The 12,901-nt window shown below is 46.0% G+C and overlaps 1 protein-coding gene across 1 annotated transcript in view; it reads right to left on the bottom strand.

The window, feature by feature from the left end:
• Positions 1-12,901, bottom strand: part of PDPK1 (3-phosphoinositide dependent protein kinase 1) — a 72,625-nt gene that overhangs the window by 24,563 nt on the left and 35,161 nt on the right. Inside the window, exons 9-11 of the mRNA XM_084819157.1 lie at positions 3,228-3,324; positions 889-1,062; positions 113-330 (exon numbers count right to left, since the gene is read on the bottom strand). Of these exons, the coding sequence (XP_084675283.1) occupies positions 113-330; positions 889-1,062; positions 3,228-3,324 (489 nt within the window). The remainder of the gene's footprint in view (positions 1-112; positions 331-888; positions 1,063-3,227; positions 3,325-12,901) is intronic.

Below are 12,901 nucleotides of genomic sequence, written 5' to 3'. Positions count from 1 at the left end.
TGTGGTTCTTGCCAACAGCCCCACCCCTTTTCTCCTCCCCCAGCCTCGTCTAAGCTAGAGAGAACAATTGCTTAAGTTGTGGTATGGAGAAACTACCAACTCAACAGCTTACCAAGGGTTTCCACTAGCCTGTTTTGCCAACAGTAACCTTTTCTCCTCTTCAGAGAACTGGAGATCCAGCTCAAAGGAATTGTTGTCGAGGTCATGGATGTATTGCTCTATGTTGTTGCCTGAGGTCTGCAGGGGACACGTCTCTGGGGAAGACAGCAACTGAGAAGAGGCCGAGCCGGAAACTTGCATGCAGCCAAACTGACTCAGGAGATTGTCATACTACAAAACACACAGGCCTCATTTCATTTACACAGAAAACCATTTAACATATTGCCTTTTAGCTCTCCACTTATACACAGAGATTCTGAGAGATATGCAACTAACAGGGCTAATTGGAAGAACTCTTATGTCCAGCTAAGTAGCGCAGCCCACCCACCACCCAGTTGCACATTAACTGCACAGGCAAAAGGCAGCCTCCTACCTGTGGAACTCTCTGGACTGGGAGTGGAGCTAAGCCTAATTGCCTCTTGAGGTATGCAAGGATATTGTACAGCCCTTTCCTGTTGGGTGATGGACCAAGGTGAGCGCTCTTATTGAGGCAAAGGAGCAGCCTCCTTGGTTGAGAATATGGGGCAGATGAGAAGACCTGGCTCGCACGTCACAGCCAATTCCTGGGTTGTTTAACCCAGGAATCAGTGTGGGAACACGGGAGCAAGCATGCTGCCTCCTGCCTGCCTGCCACTTCCGCTTTCATTTAACAACCCAGGAACACCCTTCAGGAGCCTCTGATCTCCTCTGCGGTGAAGGATTAACATCTGTATCAATGTTGGCACTTACATTTCCATAGCAATCCTCATCATCTTCTGACATGGCAGGCAAATATGCCGTGAGCTTGGGTGGCGTTTGATGATGCAGATTCTCCCAGGTAATGGAATCAAAAAAGGGGTGGGCCTTCAAGGGTTGATACCCTCCCATTTCTTCACAGCCTAACCGCTTGGTAGCATCTAGAACCTGATTAAGTTAGACACAGTTACATTTCCTTCTACAACCCCAAACTATTTCAAGGCAACATTCTGACTAGGACTGGCAACCACCTTCCAGCTTCAGTTTATAAGTTATTTTCCAGAAGGCTCACATCTGGAAAATCAACTGAGATGCTGATTTTCTTACAAACTGAACTAGGCTCCAGAGCACACAAAATGCCACTACTATGGCGCACAGGCATCTGAGCAATCTCCAAAGGGATAATCAGGTCCTCCCCACCATCCCTGGGCCTTCCCTTCCCCCAGCCCATTATGACTTCACAGGGGAAACAGGAAGAGTCCAGTCATCGCAGGATACATTCTGCTTGGAGGGCACACATACATGCAGATGATGTTACTGGCAGATGCCAGAGACCTGAGACAGGGCAGGCTCTTCAGGGACAGTCTAGAGTTGCTTTGCCAGGCCAAGGAGGGTTCTGGTAGAGAAGGTGTTCCACCCCCTTCACAACCTCAAATGATTCAGGGAAGAATGGATTCCAGTGCACATGCCTGAAGATTGCTTTCTACGTGCCCCTCTGCTTGTGCCTCCCCCACCCCCACCATACCAGATGGGCCAGATGGGGAACGTCCCTGGGAGGGGCTGCTTGGCTGGCAGATGGTGTCCTCTGCAGGGGTAGGTGCTCCCCTTCTGTCTCCTGCACAAAGCAGTTATGTATGGCTCTGGGGGTTTGGTGGTCAAAACAGCTGGAAGAATGGCACACCCTTCTTCTAAAAAGGGGTGTGCTGTGGCAATCTGTGCTCTGGGACATGCCCCCTTCACTTTACAGCAGGCCCTTTGCTCCCGGTCTGGGGCCAAGGAGGTGGGTGGAAGATGTCCACTGGCAGTGCTGCCTGCACTTTCTCATAGGCCTTTTAAGATCCATGTCAATATAACCCATCCCAGCTTTCTTTGCCCATTGCCAACAGATGGAAAATGCTCCAGAGAGTGACAAAGCCTCCCTATCCCCACGAGTACGGCTTACCCCAAGTGCTGCTGCTTCCTCCATTTTTTTCCCTCTAGGTGCCATTGGTGGGGTGCAGACCTAGGACGGCTGCCCACCATGGATCTTAATCCTGCTGCCCAAAACTCATCCAGAGGAATGTATGAAGCTGAGGAACATACAGAGTCAGACCACCTGTCCATCTAGCCCTGTATTGTTGACACTAACTGGCAGCAGCTCTCCAGGGTTTCAAGCAGGATTCTTTCCTCGCCCCACCTGGAGATCCTGAGGATTGAACCTGTGACTTTTTGCATGGATATCTTCTTCCCGTGATCTGGGGCCCACTCAAGTTTTCTCATCCAAGACATTGTTTGGGGTGACATAGGTCATGGTCCCACCTGATAAACAGGCATGGCTGTGTGACAGATGTTGTCACCAAAATAAAATGCTGCAGCCTGACTTCATTCCCTGCCCTAGCTAATCCAGGAGAGAGGGATGGAGGGAGAAGAAAAGATCAGACTTGGATCCCACAAGGGCAGGAGCTCCAATACCTGCCTGGTATGGAACAGTGGAACAGGAGTCCTCCGTTCACAAGATTGGAGTGGGCATGAAGTCGGTCTGCTTAGCCCTGCTGCCTCCTAGAGCAAGAGGGAGGAGTAACCCACTCAAGGATTTCCTCTTCCATTAACAGAGAAAGATGGCCAGAGGGAAGAGTTGAATCTATTAAAATTTACAACTAACATGTTGGCTGAAAGCCTCTAGTAATCTGTTCATAGTAGTGAAGTATTTCACACCAACGGGCTGACAAACATTCCAGCTGCTCTGGGAACAAAGCAATTAGAATGTTTTGTGAAGGAAGGAAAAAAGTCATCAGCTTGGCTGGGAATTAATATCTCAACACAGACGACAGACAGGAATATCTTTGTGGGGCAGGCTGAAAAGAAACAGGGAAGTCAAAGGGCAGAAGCCTAGCTGGGAGGTGGCTATAGGAAGGGCCCAGTGGATTGAGAATCAGGGACTTGAAGGCCTGTGGGGAAATGTGAAGAGAGAACTGCAGCAAGAAGGAGCCAGTATGACAGGAAGCACTGAATCAAGCTCAAGGCCAGATACTGAGAAAAGCCATGGCACAGAATTCCACATGCAGTGCAAGTTATATGAGCAGAAGTTTCTAATATTCATTTAAGACCTCTGACAATAAATAAAATTGATTTACCAAAAGCTTTTCTACAAGATCTTTTGCCTTAGGAAAGAACTTCTCTGGGAATTCGTATTCCAGTCTGATTATCTTTTGAAATATAAGATATTCATTTCTGCAACAACAACAAAAAGAAAAGAAAAAAAGTCACATCTATGCAAACTTCCATAAGTGTACCCTGAGGTTAGAATCATAGAATCGTACGATTAGAGGGGGCCATTTAGGCCATCGATTCCAACCACTTGCTCAATGCAGGAATCCAGTTTAAAGCATCCCCGACAGATGGCTGCCCTCCAGCAATGCTTGAATACCTCCAGCAATGAACAATCTGCCTTCTTATAAGTTAAGCCTGTTATTTCGTGTCCTACAGTCTTGGATAATAGAGAACAGGTTGCGGACCTCTTCTGTGTGACAATGGTTTAGGTACTTGGAAAATGCTATCATATCTCCCCTCAAGTCTTCTCATCTCAAGCCTAAGCATACCTAGGTCCTTCAATCTTTCCTCACAGGACTTCATTTCTAGTACCCTGGTCATCTTTGCTGCATTTCTCTCAACTCGTTCCAATTTATCTGAATCCTTCTTAAAAGTGTGATGTCCAGAATTGGCCAAAGTATTCGAGTGACATCTGACCAGTGCAGAGGAGAACTATTACTTCCTGTGATTTAGTAACTATACTTCTATTGATGGATCCTAAAATTGCATTTGCCTGTTTTGCAGCCACATCACACTGCTGACTCACATTCAGCTTATGATCTACAACTCCAAGATCTTTTTCACACGTACTATTGTTAAACCAGGTATTCCCCCATCTTATACCTGTGCGTTTGATTTCATTTTTCTACATGAAAATGAAATCTACATTTTTCTACATGAAGAACTTTGCACTTGTCTCTGTTAAATGTCATTCTGTAATTTTCCACCCAGTTTTCTAACCTATCAAGACCATTTTGAATTCTGTCCTCTAAGGCATTAGCTATCCCACCAATTTTGTCTCATCTGTAAATTTTATAAGCATTCCCTCCACCTCTTCCTCCAAGTCATAAACAAAAATGTTTAAGAGTATAAGGCCCAGGACCAAGCTTTGTGGTACCCTACTCACCACTCAACACCTCCCTCCAGTTTGAAGAACCACTGACGAGCACTCCGAGTATTGTTCTCCAACCAGCTGTGGATCCAGCCAACATGTATCGCCATCCAACCCACACTTAACTAGCTTGTTAATCAGAATGTCATGGAGCACTTTGCCAAATGTCTTCCTCAAATCAAGATATATTATGTCCACAGCATTTCTATGAAATACTATGGAAGTTACCCATTCCAAAAATGAAATAAGGTTAGTCTGGCAGGACTCGTTCTTGACAAATCCATACTGGTTTCTAGTGATCACTGCATTACTGTCAAGGCAATACCTCCCAGGTATTGATGTCAAACAGACTGGTCTATAAACCCCCAGATCTTCCCTTCTGCCCTTTTTGAAGAGAGCGACAACATTTGCCCTCCTCCAGACTTCCTCCGGTACTCTACTTGTTCTCCAAGATTTTTTCAAAGAGAATAGATAAGAGGTTCCAAGAGCCCATCTGCTTTCAACATCGTAGGACATTTGGAGATGGGGACTTGAATTCATTTAAGGTGCTTAGATATTCTCTGACAAACTGAGGCTGCACTCCTACCCCTTTAGCCTGTTTGTCACATAGGCCAAATGGGACACAGATCCTCTTCTGGGAGAAAACTGAGCCAAAATAGGAGTTGAGCAGTTTCACCTTTTCTTCATCACCTGTCAGTGTTTTGCCTTCTTCGCTGAGCAACTAATCTACCATTACTTTGAACATGTCTAAAAAAGTTAACAGATTTTGAATCTGCTTTTATTAGACACTTTAAGAACAGTAGCATAAATTACTCGGGAGCTTGCTTGATGCATCTTTCATGATGAAAGGACCTGAGGATCTTCAATGTCATTGTATCTATGGATAAACTGAGTGAATTTACATTTATCTCCTCCTGTGGAAGAAGTGTAACTGATTATATATTAGTGTTGCCATTGGTGTCTGTACAGATAGTGATAATCTTCCACTATTTACTTTTTTCACACTGCCAGGGAGTGAGAGCAGACTTAAATCTCAAGTTCTCATTGAGAATATTTCTATACTCAACCAAAGGGTGAAAGTTAACTATCCAGAAATCAGCAATCCTTAATGCCAAGAATGAACTTGAAGTGGTATCCACCTATGAGAATTTTTCCAAATTTCTTTTGGAGAAATCAGTAGTCAGGGCTATGCTAGGTAAATGTCAAACGTCAAGTGAATATAAGCATAAAAGATGGTTTGATGCAGATTGTGTTTCTCTCAGAAATCAATTATGGGCAATTTATGAGTTTTACAGATGTGAGAATCCTAGGCTCCTTCCAGAATCTTACTATCGGTTGAAGCCCTTTTGAAGGATAAGAAAAGCTGTAAAAATACATGGGCTTTACTTTTGAATGACTTTCTATTGACAACCAGAGTCTTTGGAGAATTGTGTCAGGAGCAATGGGTAGTTATACAGAAATTCCAGTATGTAACATCCCTACTAAAGTTTGGGAAACCCATTTTTATACAATACTTAATGAGCCATCAAATTCTATGGTGGGTAACACACCGGAGGATTTTGTCAAATGACCAGGTTGACAGCCAGTTTCTGTCAAGGAAGTAGAGGAATTGATTCTCTTGTTAAGAAATGGGCTGGTGGGCACCAATGCATTCAATTTTGTTTACACTTATTAACAGAACTGGGATTATTCCAGACTTGTGGAAGAGGGCCATCTAATTATCACCCAATTAGTTTATTACAAGTTGTTGGGAAAATCTATACACCCTACCTGTTAAAAAAAAGCCTGGTTGGCCAAATTTAATATATTGGGCATAGAACAGGCTGGTTTTAGATCTGGTCGGTCTGTTCTTCACCAATGCGTGATGTTATCACACCTAGCTGAAAAGTACTCTCAGCCTGGTCAGAAACTTTTTTTGTGAGCCAGTGTGGTGTAGTGGCGAGAGTGTTGGACTGGGAGCTGGGAGATCTGGGTTTTAGTCCCCATTCGGCCATGGAAGCTCACTGGGTGACTTTGGGCCAGTCACAGACTCTCAGCCCAACCTACCTCACAGGGTTGTTGTTGTGAGGCTAAAATGGAGAGGAGGAAGATTATGTACGCCGCTTTGGGTTTCTTAAAGAGGAAAAATGGCGGGCTATAAATGTAATAAATAAATAAATAAACAAACAAACAAACAAACTTTTTGTTGCCTTTATAGATCTTAAAGCAGCTTCTGATCTGATCCTTAGAAAATTGTTAAGGGAGAAGTTAAAAAAAACCCTTTCAAATGATGAAGCTACTTTTTCTAATTAACCAACTACATTCAGCACCAACTCTACAAGTTCAATGTGGCTCAAATGGGGTATTAACTACAGCTATCTCTTCTACTTGAGGTGTGAGACAAGGCTGTGTATTAGCACCCACTTGACTTTATTTCTGAATGACCTAGCTCCTTTATTAAAATAAAATGATCCTCATGCCCTCAAACTAGCTGCTATATGGGTACCATTGTTGCTGTATGCTGATGACTCTGGCTTATTGTCACAATCAAGGCTGGGACTATATAGATTGTTGTAGGTATTTGCCCATTTTTGTGACATTAATCATTTGGTTATAAATTACACCAAAAGCAAGATCTTAGCCTTTTCAATTTATTTTCATCAGACTTTAAAATGAGTCTTCAAAGATCTTCTGCACTCTTGTTCGCAGCTAACAGCCTAGCAGCTCTCCAAAGCTTCTATTTTTCAAAGTATGGCCGATTAATACATATGGCTTACAGGTAATTTTGTGCTAAAATTATAACTCAGCTCCTATATGGGGTAGTCATTTGGATACAGGGCATCAGTCATTAGGCTGACAGATTTCAGTCACTTTTCCTCAGAATAATTCTTGGGGTCCCTGGGTGTGTGCTTGGAAACTGGATTAAACTTCATAATGTGTACAGCTTGAGTGTCTACTCTATCTAGATCAAGGATCCCCAGGCTTTTTGGATCTGTGGACACCTTGGGGAATTTGAGGAAATTCGACTGGCAGCGGATCGCCACTTTCGCGTCTACCCATCACATGTCTGGATCTTAGGCTGCATCTTATTCAGAAAAAAGTGCAGGTTGCTTACCTGTAACTGCAGTTCTTTGCGTGGTCATCTGCACATTCACACCCTCATTGGGAAAGCTTCTATATCTGAGGAACTTTTTTGGCAGGAACCCTCCCCCACCTTCCATGCACGTTTCCCTGCGGGTTCTCTCAGTTCCTTGAGACCACCTACTGTGGCCTCGGAATCGAAGGAAAAGGCAATCATGCCTCGGTACCAACATCAAGTCCAAAACTGACACTGAAGAGGGAACGGTAGGTAGGCTGCGTGAATGCACAGATGACCACTTGAAGAACTACAGTTACAGGTAAGCAACCTGCATTTCTTCTTCGTGGTCTCTGTGCATCACACACATGGGTGATTAACAAGCTCACTTAGTGGAGGTGGGTAGGTGTCTTATGCCAAAAGTGGTGACAGGACAGGTCACCCAAAAGCACCATCTGAACATGCTTTGACATCGAGTTTGTAGTGCTTCACAAATGTTGATGGCTTTGACCACATTGCTGCCCTACATAAGTCCGACAGCGGTAAGCCTCTGGTAAAAGCTGTAGACGTAGCTACTCCCCAAATGGAATGCGCTCCGCTGTGAGAAGGGCGTTCCAACCCACACAAATCATAGGTGAGACCAATGGTTTGGACGATCCATGAAGCCAGTCTTCTGGAGGAGATAGGAGATCCCTTTCCGGGGGGGGGGGGGGGGCATAGCAGACGAAAAGGCGCTGCATGGTACGGAACGGCGCTATCGTAGATTTGTAAAAAGCCAGAGCCCTCTTGACGTCGAGAGCATGGAGCTTTCTCTCCAGGTCAGAAGACAGATCAGGGAAGAAAGCCAGTAACTATATGGTTTGGTTGACGTGAAAATCAGAGACCACCTGATTTTCACATAGGAAGTCAGTGTCCAGTCTCAGGTCCTTGTGGAAAATCAAGTAGGGATGATCCGCACATAGGGCACAGACTTCACTAACACGTCTAGAGGATGTGATGATGACCAGGAAGGCAACTTTCCATGAAGCAAGCAAAGGTCTGTCATGGCCAAGGGTTCGAAGGGCTTCGAGAGGGGGCCATGCAGGACAACAGAGAGACTCCACTGAGGAACCAGAGTTTGGACTGGAGGTGCCAAATTCGTTAAACCCCGCAGAAACTGGTGAGTAGTAGGGTGAGTAAAGAGGGAAAAACCTTGAACTAGCCCCTTGTAAGAAGAAAGAGCAGCTAAATAAACTTGGATGGATGAAAGTTTTAAACCTTTTTGAAACAAGCTATGCAAAAAGAGAAGAATATTCTCAACCGATGCCTGAAGAGGATCAAAAGCATGAAGATTAGCAAATGTTAGAAAATACGACCACTTTGCAGCATAGGACTGATGCGTAGCTGGCTTCCGAGCCACATCCAGAACTGCCTGAACTGTAAATGGAACTCGAGGAATGGTATTCATTGCCGAATCTTCCAAGCAGTTAGCTTCAGAGTGTTGAGATCCAGGTGTCGAATCCTGCCTCGGTCCTGAGAGAACAGGTCTGGAACTTGCAGAAGATGCAAGAACTTCCGCATTGATAGACACAGTAGGGTTGGGAACCACGGTTGCCTCGGCCACCAAGGAGCAATTAGAATGCAGTCCATTTTGTCGTGTGCTATCTTCTGCAGCACCTTGGGGAGGAGGGGGAATGGACAGAACAGATAAAAAAGTCTCCCTCGCCTCTGTATCTGGAATGCATTGCCCAGAGACAATCGACCAATCCCTGCTCTCATGCAAAAGTGGCTGCACACCACATTCACTGTAGTCATGAACAAGCCCATCGTGGGGTGACCCCATTTCAAGAAATGCCAACCAAAGATAGGAGTCGCCATCTGCCACTCACGAGACGACTGGTACGCCCAGCTCAGTGTATTCGCCAGGACATTGTCTCATCCAGCAATGTGAAGAACACTCAAGACGATGTCCCGCTGAACTGCCCACTAGAAAATGTCCAGGGTGAGGTTGACAAGCCTGGAAGAATGCGTACCGCCTTGCTTCCGAATGTGCCGTAAGACCGTCGTATTGTCGGTCAGAATTTGCATGTATCGTCCTCGAAGATAAGGCTCGAAAGCTTGCATTGCCTTCCAAGCCGCAAGAAACTTTAGGAAGTTTATGTGGCACACCTTTTCTATCACAGACCAAACGCCCTGCGTCCGCAATGGGCCACAGTGGGCTCTCCATCCTGTCATCAGGATTCGTGTAGGAGATAGCTGGACGAAAGGGAGTCCTTGGTCCAAGTTGCATGGCTGCATCCACCAGAGAAGGGATGTCAACTCTTCATCTGGGATTGTGAGACAGAAATGCCAAGCATCTGAGGTGGAATCGAAGTTTCGGAGAAACCAGTTCTGCAATCGTCTCATCTGAAGTCTCACCCATCGAACAACTATGACCACAGCTGCCAAGTGTCCCAACAAGACTTGGATGGTGCAAGCGGTGACCTGTAGGTGAAAGAAGATGGTCTCTGCAAGAGCAATCAGCTGATCCTGCTGGTTTCAAGGGAGGTAAGCACATGCAACCATCGAATCTAGCAGCGCTCCTATAAACTGAAAACTTTGCGTAGGCTTCAGAGTTGATTTCTCCTTATTGACATACAAGCCCAATGCACCCAGAAGGTTCAGAACAATCCTGCTGGAGTGGTAAAGATCCTCTTCGAAGTCCGAGACGAGCAGCCAATCGTCCAGGTAAGGACAGCCCTTGATTCCCTGAAGTCTCAGGCACACGCACACAACCGCCATGCACTTCGTGAAAACTCTCAGGGCGGTCACCAGACCAAAGAGCAAAAAACGAAACTGGAACATGTCGGTACTGCTGATGAAGCGTAGGTACCGTTGGTGGACCTTCTCAGTTGCTATATGAAAGAACGCATCCTTCAGGTATATGGTGGCAAACCAAACATTCTTTCAAAGAAGAGGGAGAATCATAGCCAACATGATCACTCTGAACCTTCTGGGGTTGATAAACCTGTTCAGCTCCCTTAAGTCCATGAAGGGGCGGAAGCCTCCGTCCCATTTCGGTACAGTGAAATGCTGAGAAAAGAAGTTGTCCTCCAGCTGGAACGGAAGGACTCTTTGGATAGCTCCTTTTCGGTGGACGCCATCAGAAGGAGGTCTTGCGAAGATGGAGTAACACAGATAGTCGGGGGGGGGGAGAAGAGTGTGAAATTCTATCACGTAACCCTGACCGATTATATCTAATATCCAGGTGTCCAATGTTATTGCCTTCCAAGTCAGCAGGAAACATGTCAGGATGGAGCCGAAAACAAGTTGACTGGGGAGGGAGGAGGCAACAGATGGCGGAAAGTCAAAGTCAACACCTGTGGGAAGTCAAAGTTGACACTTTGAGGATGTGTCAGACCTGCCACGACTTTGACGGAACTTGGGGGGGGGGGGGCTGCTTTTTCTGGTGTTGTGCTGGCTGGTAGCACTGGTACCGGTCAAACTGTTGTTTGGTTGTATATGGCTCAGGTCGAAATCACTTGCAGCCCTTGTACTGGTGCTGCGTGGGGTGAGGGCCCAAGCCCATTTTACAGGCAGTCATCTTTGCTTTCTGGACAGAATCGATTTGCTCATCCGTCCTGGCATTAAAGGGTCCTTCACCGTCAAAAGGCAAGTCTTCTATTTGGGGCCGAGGTTCCAGAGTCAAACCCGCAGATCTCAGCCAGGCATGCCTCTTGAGAGCAATGGCGCCAACCACTGACTTGGCGCTACAGTCTGCCTCATGACGAGAGCTATTAATCTGTTGCCTCGATGGTCTGAGAGCGTGCAAGACCCTGGCGAGATCCTTTTGATCCTCTGGGAGATAGGCACAAAAGGAATCCATCTTTTCCCAAAGGAATAACTGGTATCTGGCCATCATGGACCCATAATTGGCCACAGAGTCCGAGGGAGGCCAAGGAATACATTCTCCGACCCAAGAGATCCAACCTTCTCCCCTCCTTGTCAACAGGTGACACGTGAAGCTTTTGCAACCACCCCTGTGCTGACTCCACGATAATCAAGTTGGGGTGTGGGTGTAAATACAAAAACTCTGCGCCCTTTTCCTGGACTCGATAAAGGGACTCAAGGCATTTAGATGCCAGAGTCATGGAAGATGGAGCCTTCCAGGACTACTGAACAGTCTGAAGGAGGGTTGGAGGAAGGGAACCACTATCAGTTTCGACAACTCAGTATGCTCCTCCGGTTGCTGTACTTCAATGCCCAAAGAATGGGCCATCCTGCTGATTTGCTCTGCAAAGTTGAATCATAGAATAATAGGGTTGGAAGGGGCCTACAAGGCCATCGAGTCCAAACCCCTACTCAATCTCCCCTCAGTCTTCTCTTCTCAAGGCTCAACATGCCAGTTCTTTCAGTCTCTCTTCATAGTGCTTTGTTTCCAGTCCCCTGATCATCTTGGTTGCCCTCCTCTGAACCCTCTCCAGTTTGTCTGCATCATTCTTAAAGTGTGGTGCCCAGAACTGGACACAGTACTCCAGATGAGGCCTAACCAGTGCTGAGTAGAGGGGAACTAGTACTTCCCGGGATTTGGAAGCTATGCTTCTATTAAGGCAGCCCAAAAGAGCACTGGCCTTTTTGCAGCCACATCACACTGTTGGCTCATATTCAGCTTGTGAACGACAACAATTCGAAGATCCTTCTCGCTTGTAGTGTTGTTGAGCCACGTATCCCCTACCTTGTAACTGTGCATTTGATTTCTTTTTCCTAGGGGCAGAACTTGGCATTGATCCCTATTAAATGTCAGTCTGTTGTTTTCTGCCCAGCGCTCCAGTCTATCCAGATCACTTTGAATTTTGTTTCTGTCTTCCAAAGTATTAGCTATCCCACCCAATTTGGTGTCATCTGCAAATTTGATCAGCATTCCCTGCACCTCCTCCTCCAAGTCATTCATAAACATGTTGAAGAGCACTGGCCCCAGGACTGAGCGCTGCGGTACCCCACTCGTTACCTCTACCCAGTTGGAGAAGGTCCCATTGAAAAGCACTCTTTGAGTCTGATTCTGTAGCCAACTGTGGATCCACCAGATCGTTGTTTCATCTAGCCCACTTTGAGCTAGTTTGCTCATCAGGAGATCATGGGCCACTTTGTCGAAAGCTTTGCTGAAGTCGAGGTATATGATGTCTACAGCATTCCCACGGTCCACAAGGGAGATTACTTGATCAAAAAAATGAGATCAGATTAGTCTGGCAGGACTTGTTCTTGACAAATCCATGTTGGCTTCGAGTAATCAAGGCATTGTTTCCAAGGTGCTTCCAGATGGATTGCTTTATCATCTGCTCCAGAATTTCACCAGGGATTGATGTCAGACTGACTGGTCTGTAGTTCCCAGGTTCCTCCTTTTTACCCTTTTTGAAGACAGGGGCAACAGTAGCCCTCCTCCAGTCATCTGGCACTTCCCCCGTCCTCCATGATTTCTCAAAGAGAATAGACAGCGGTTCTGAGAGTTCTTCTGCCAGTTCCTTTCTTACTCTGGGATGCAGTTCATCTGGCCCTGGAGATTTGAACTCATTCAAAGTAAGTAGGTGTTCCTTGAC

This window comes from Heloderma suspectum, chromosome 12, assembly GCF_057233095.1.
Source record: "Heloderma suspectum isolate Gila_16-S chromosome 12, 16-S_ref, whole genome shotgun sequence".
NCBI classification, from domain to species: Eukaryota; Metazoa; Chordata; class Lepidosauria; order Squamata; family Helodermatidae; genus Heloderma; species Heloderma suspectum.
Note: the sequence above shows the minus strand (reverse complement) of the source record. Positions and strands in the feature narration are given on the sequence as shown.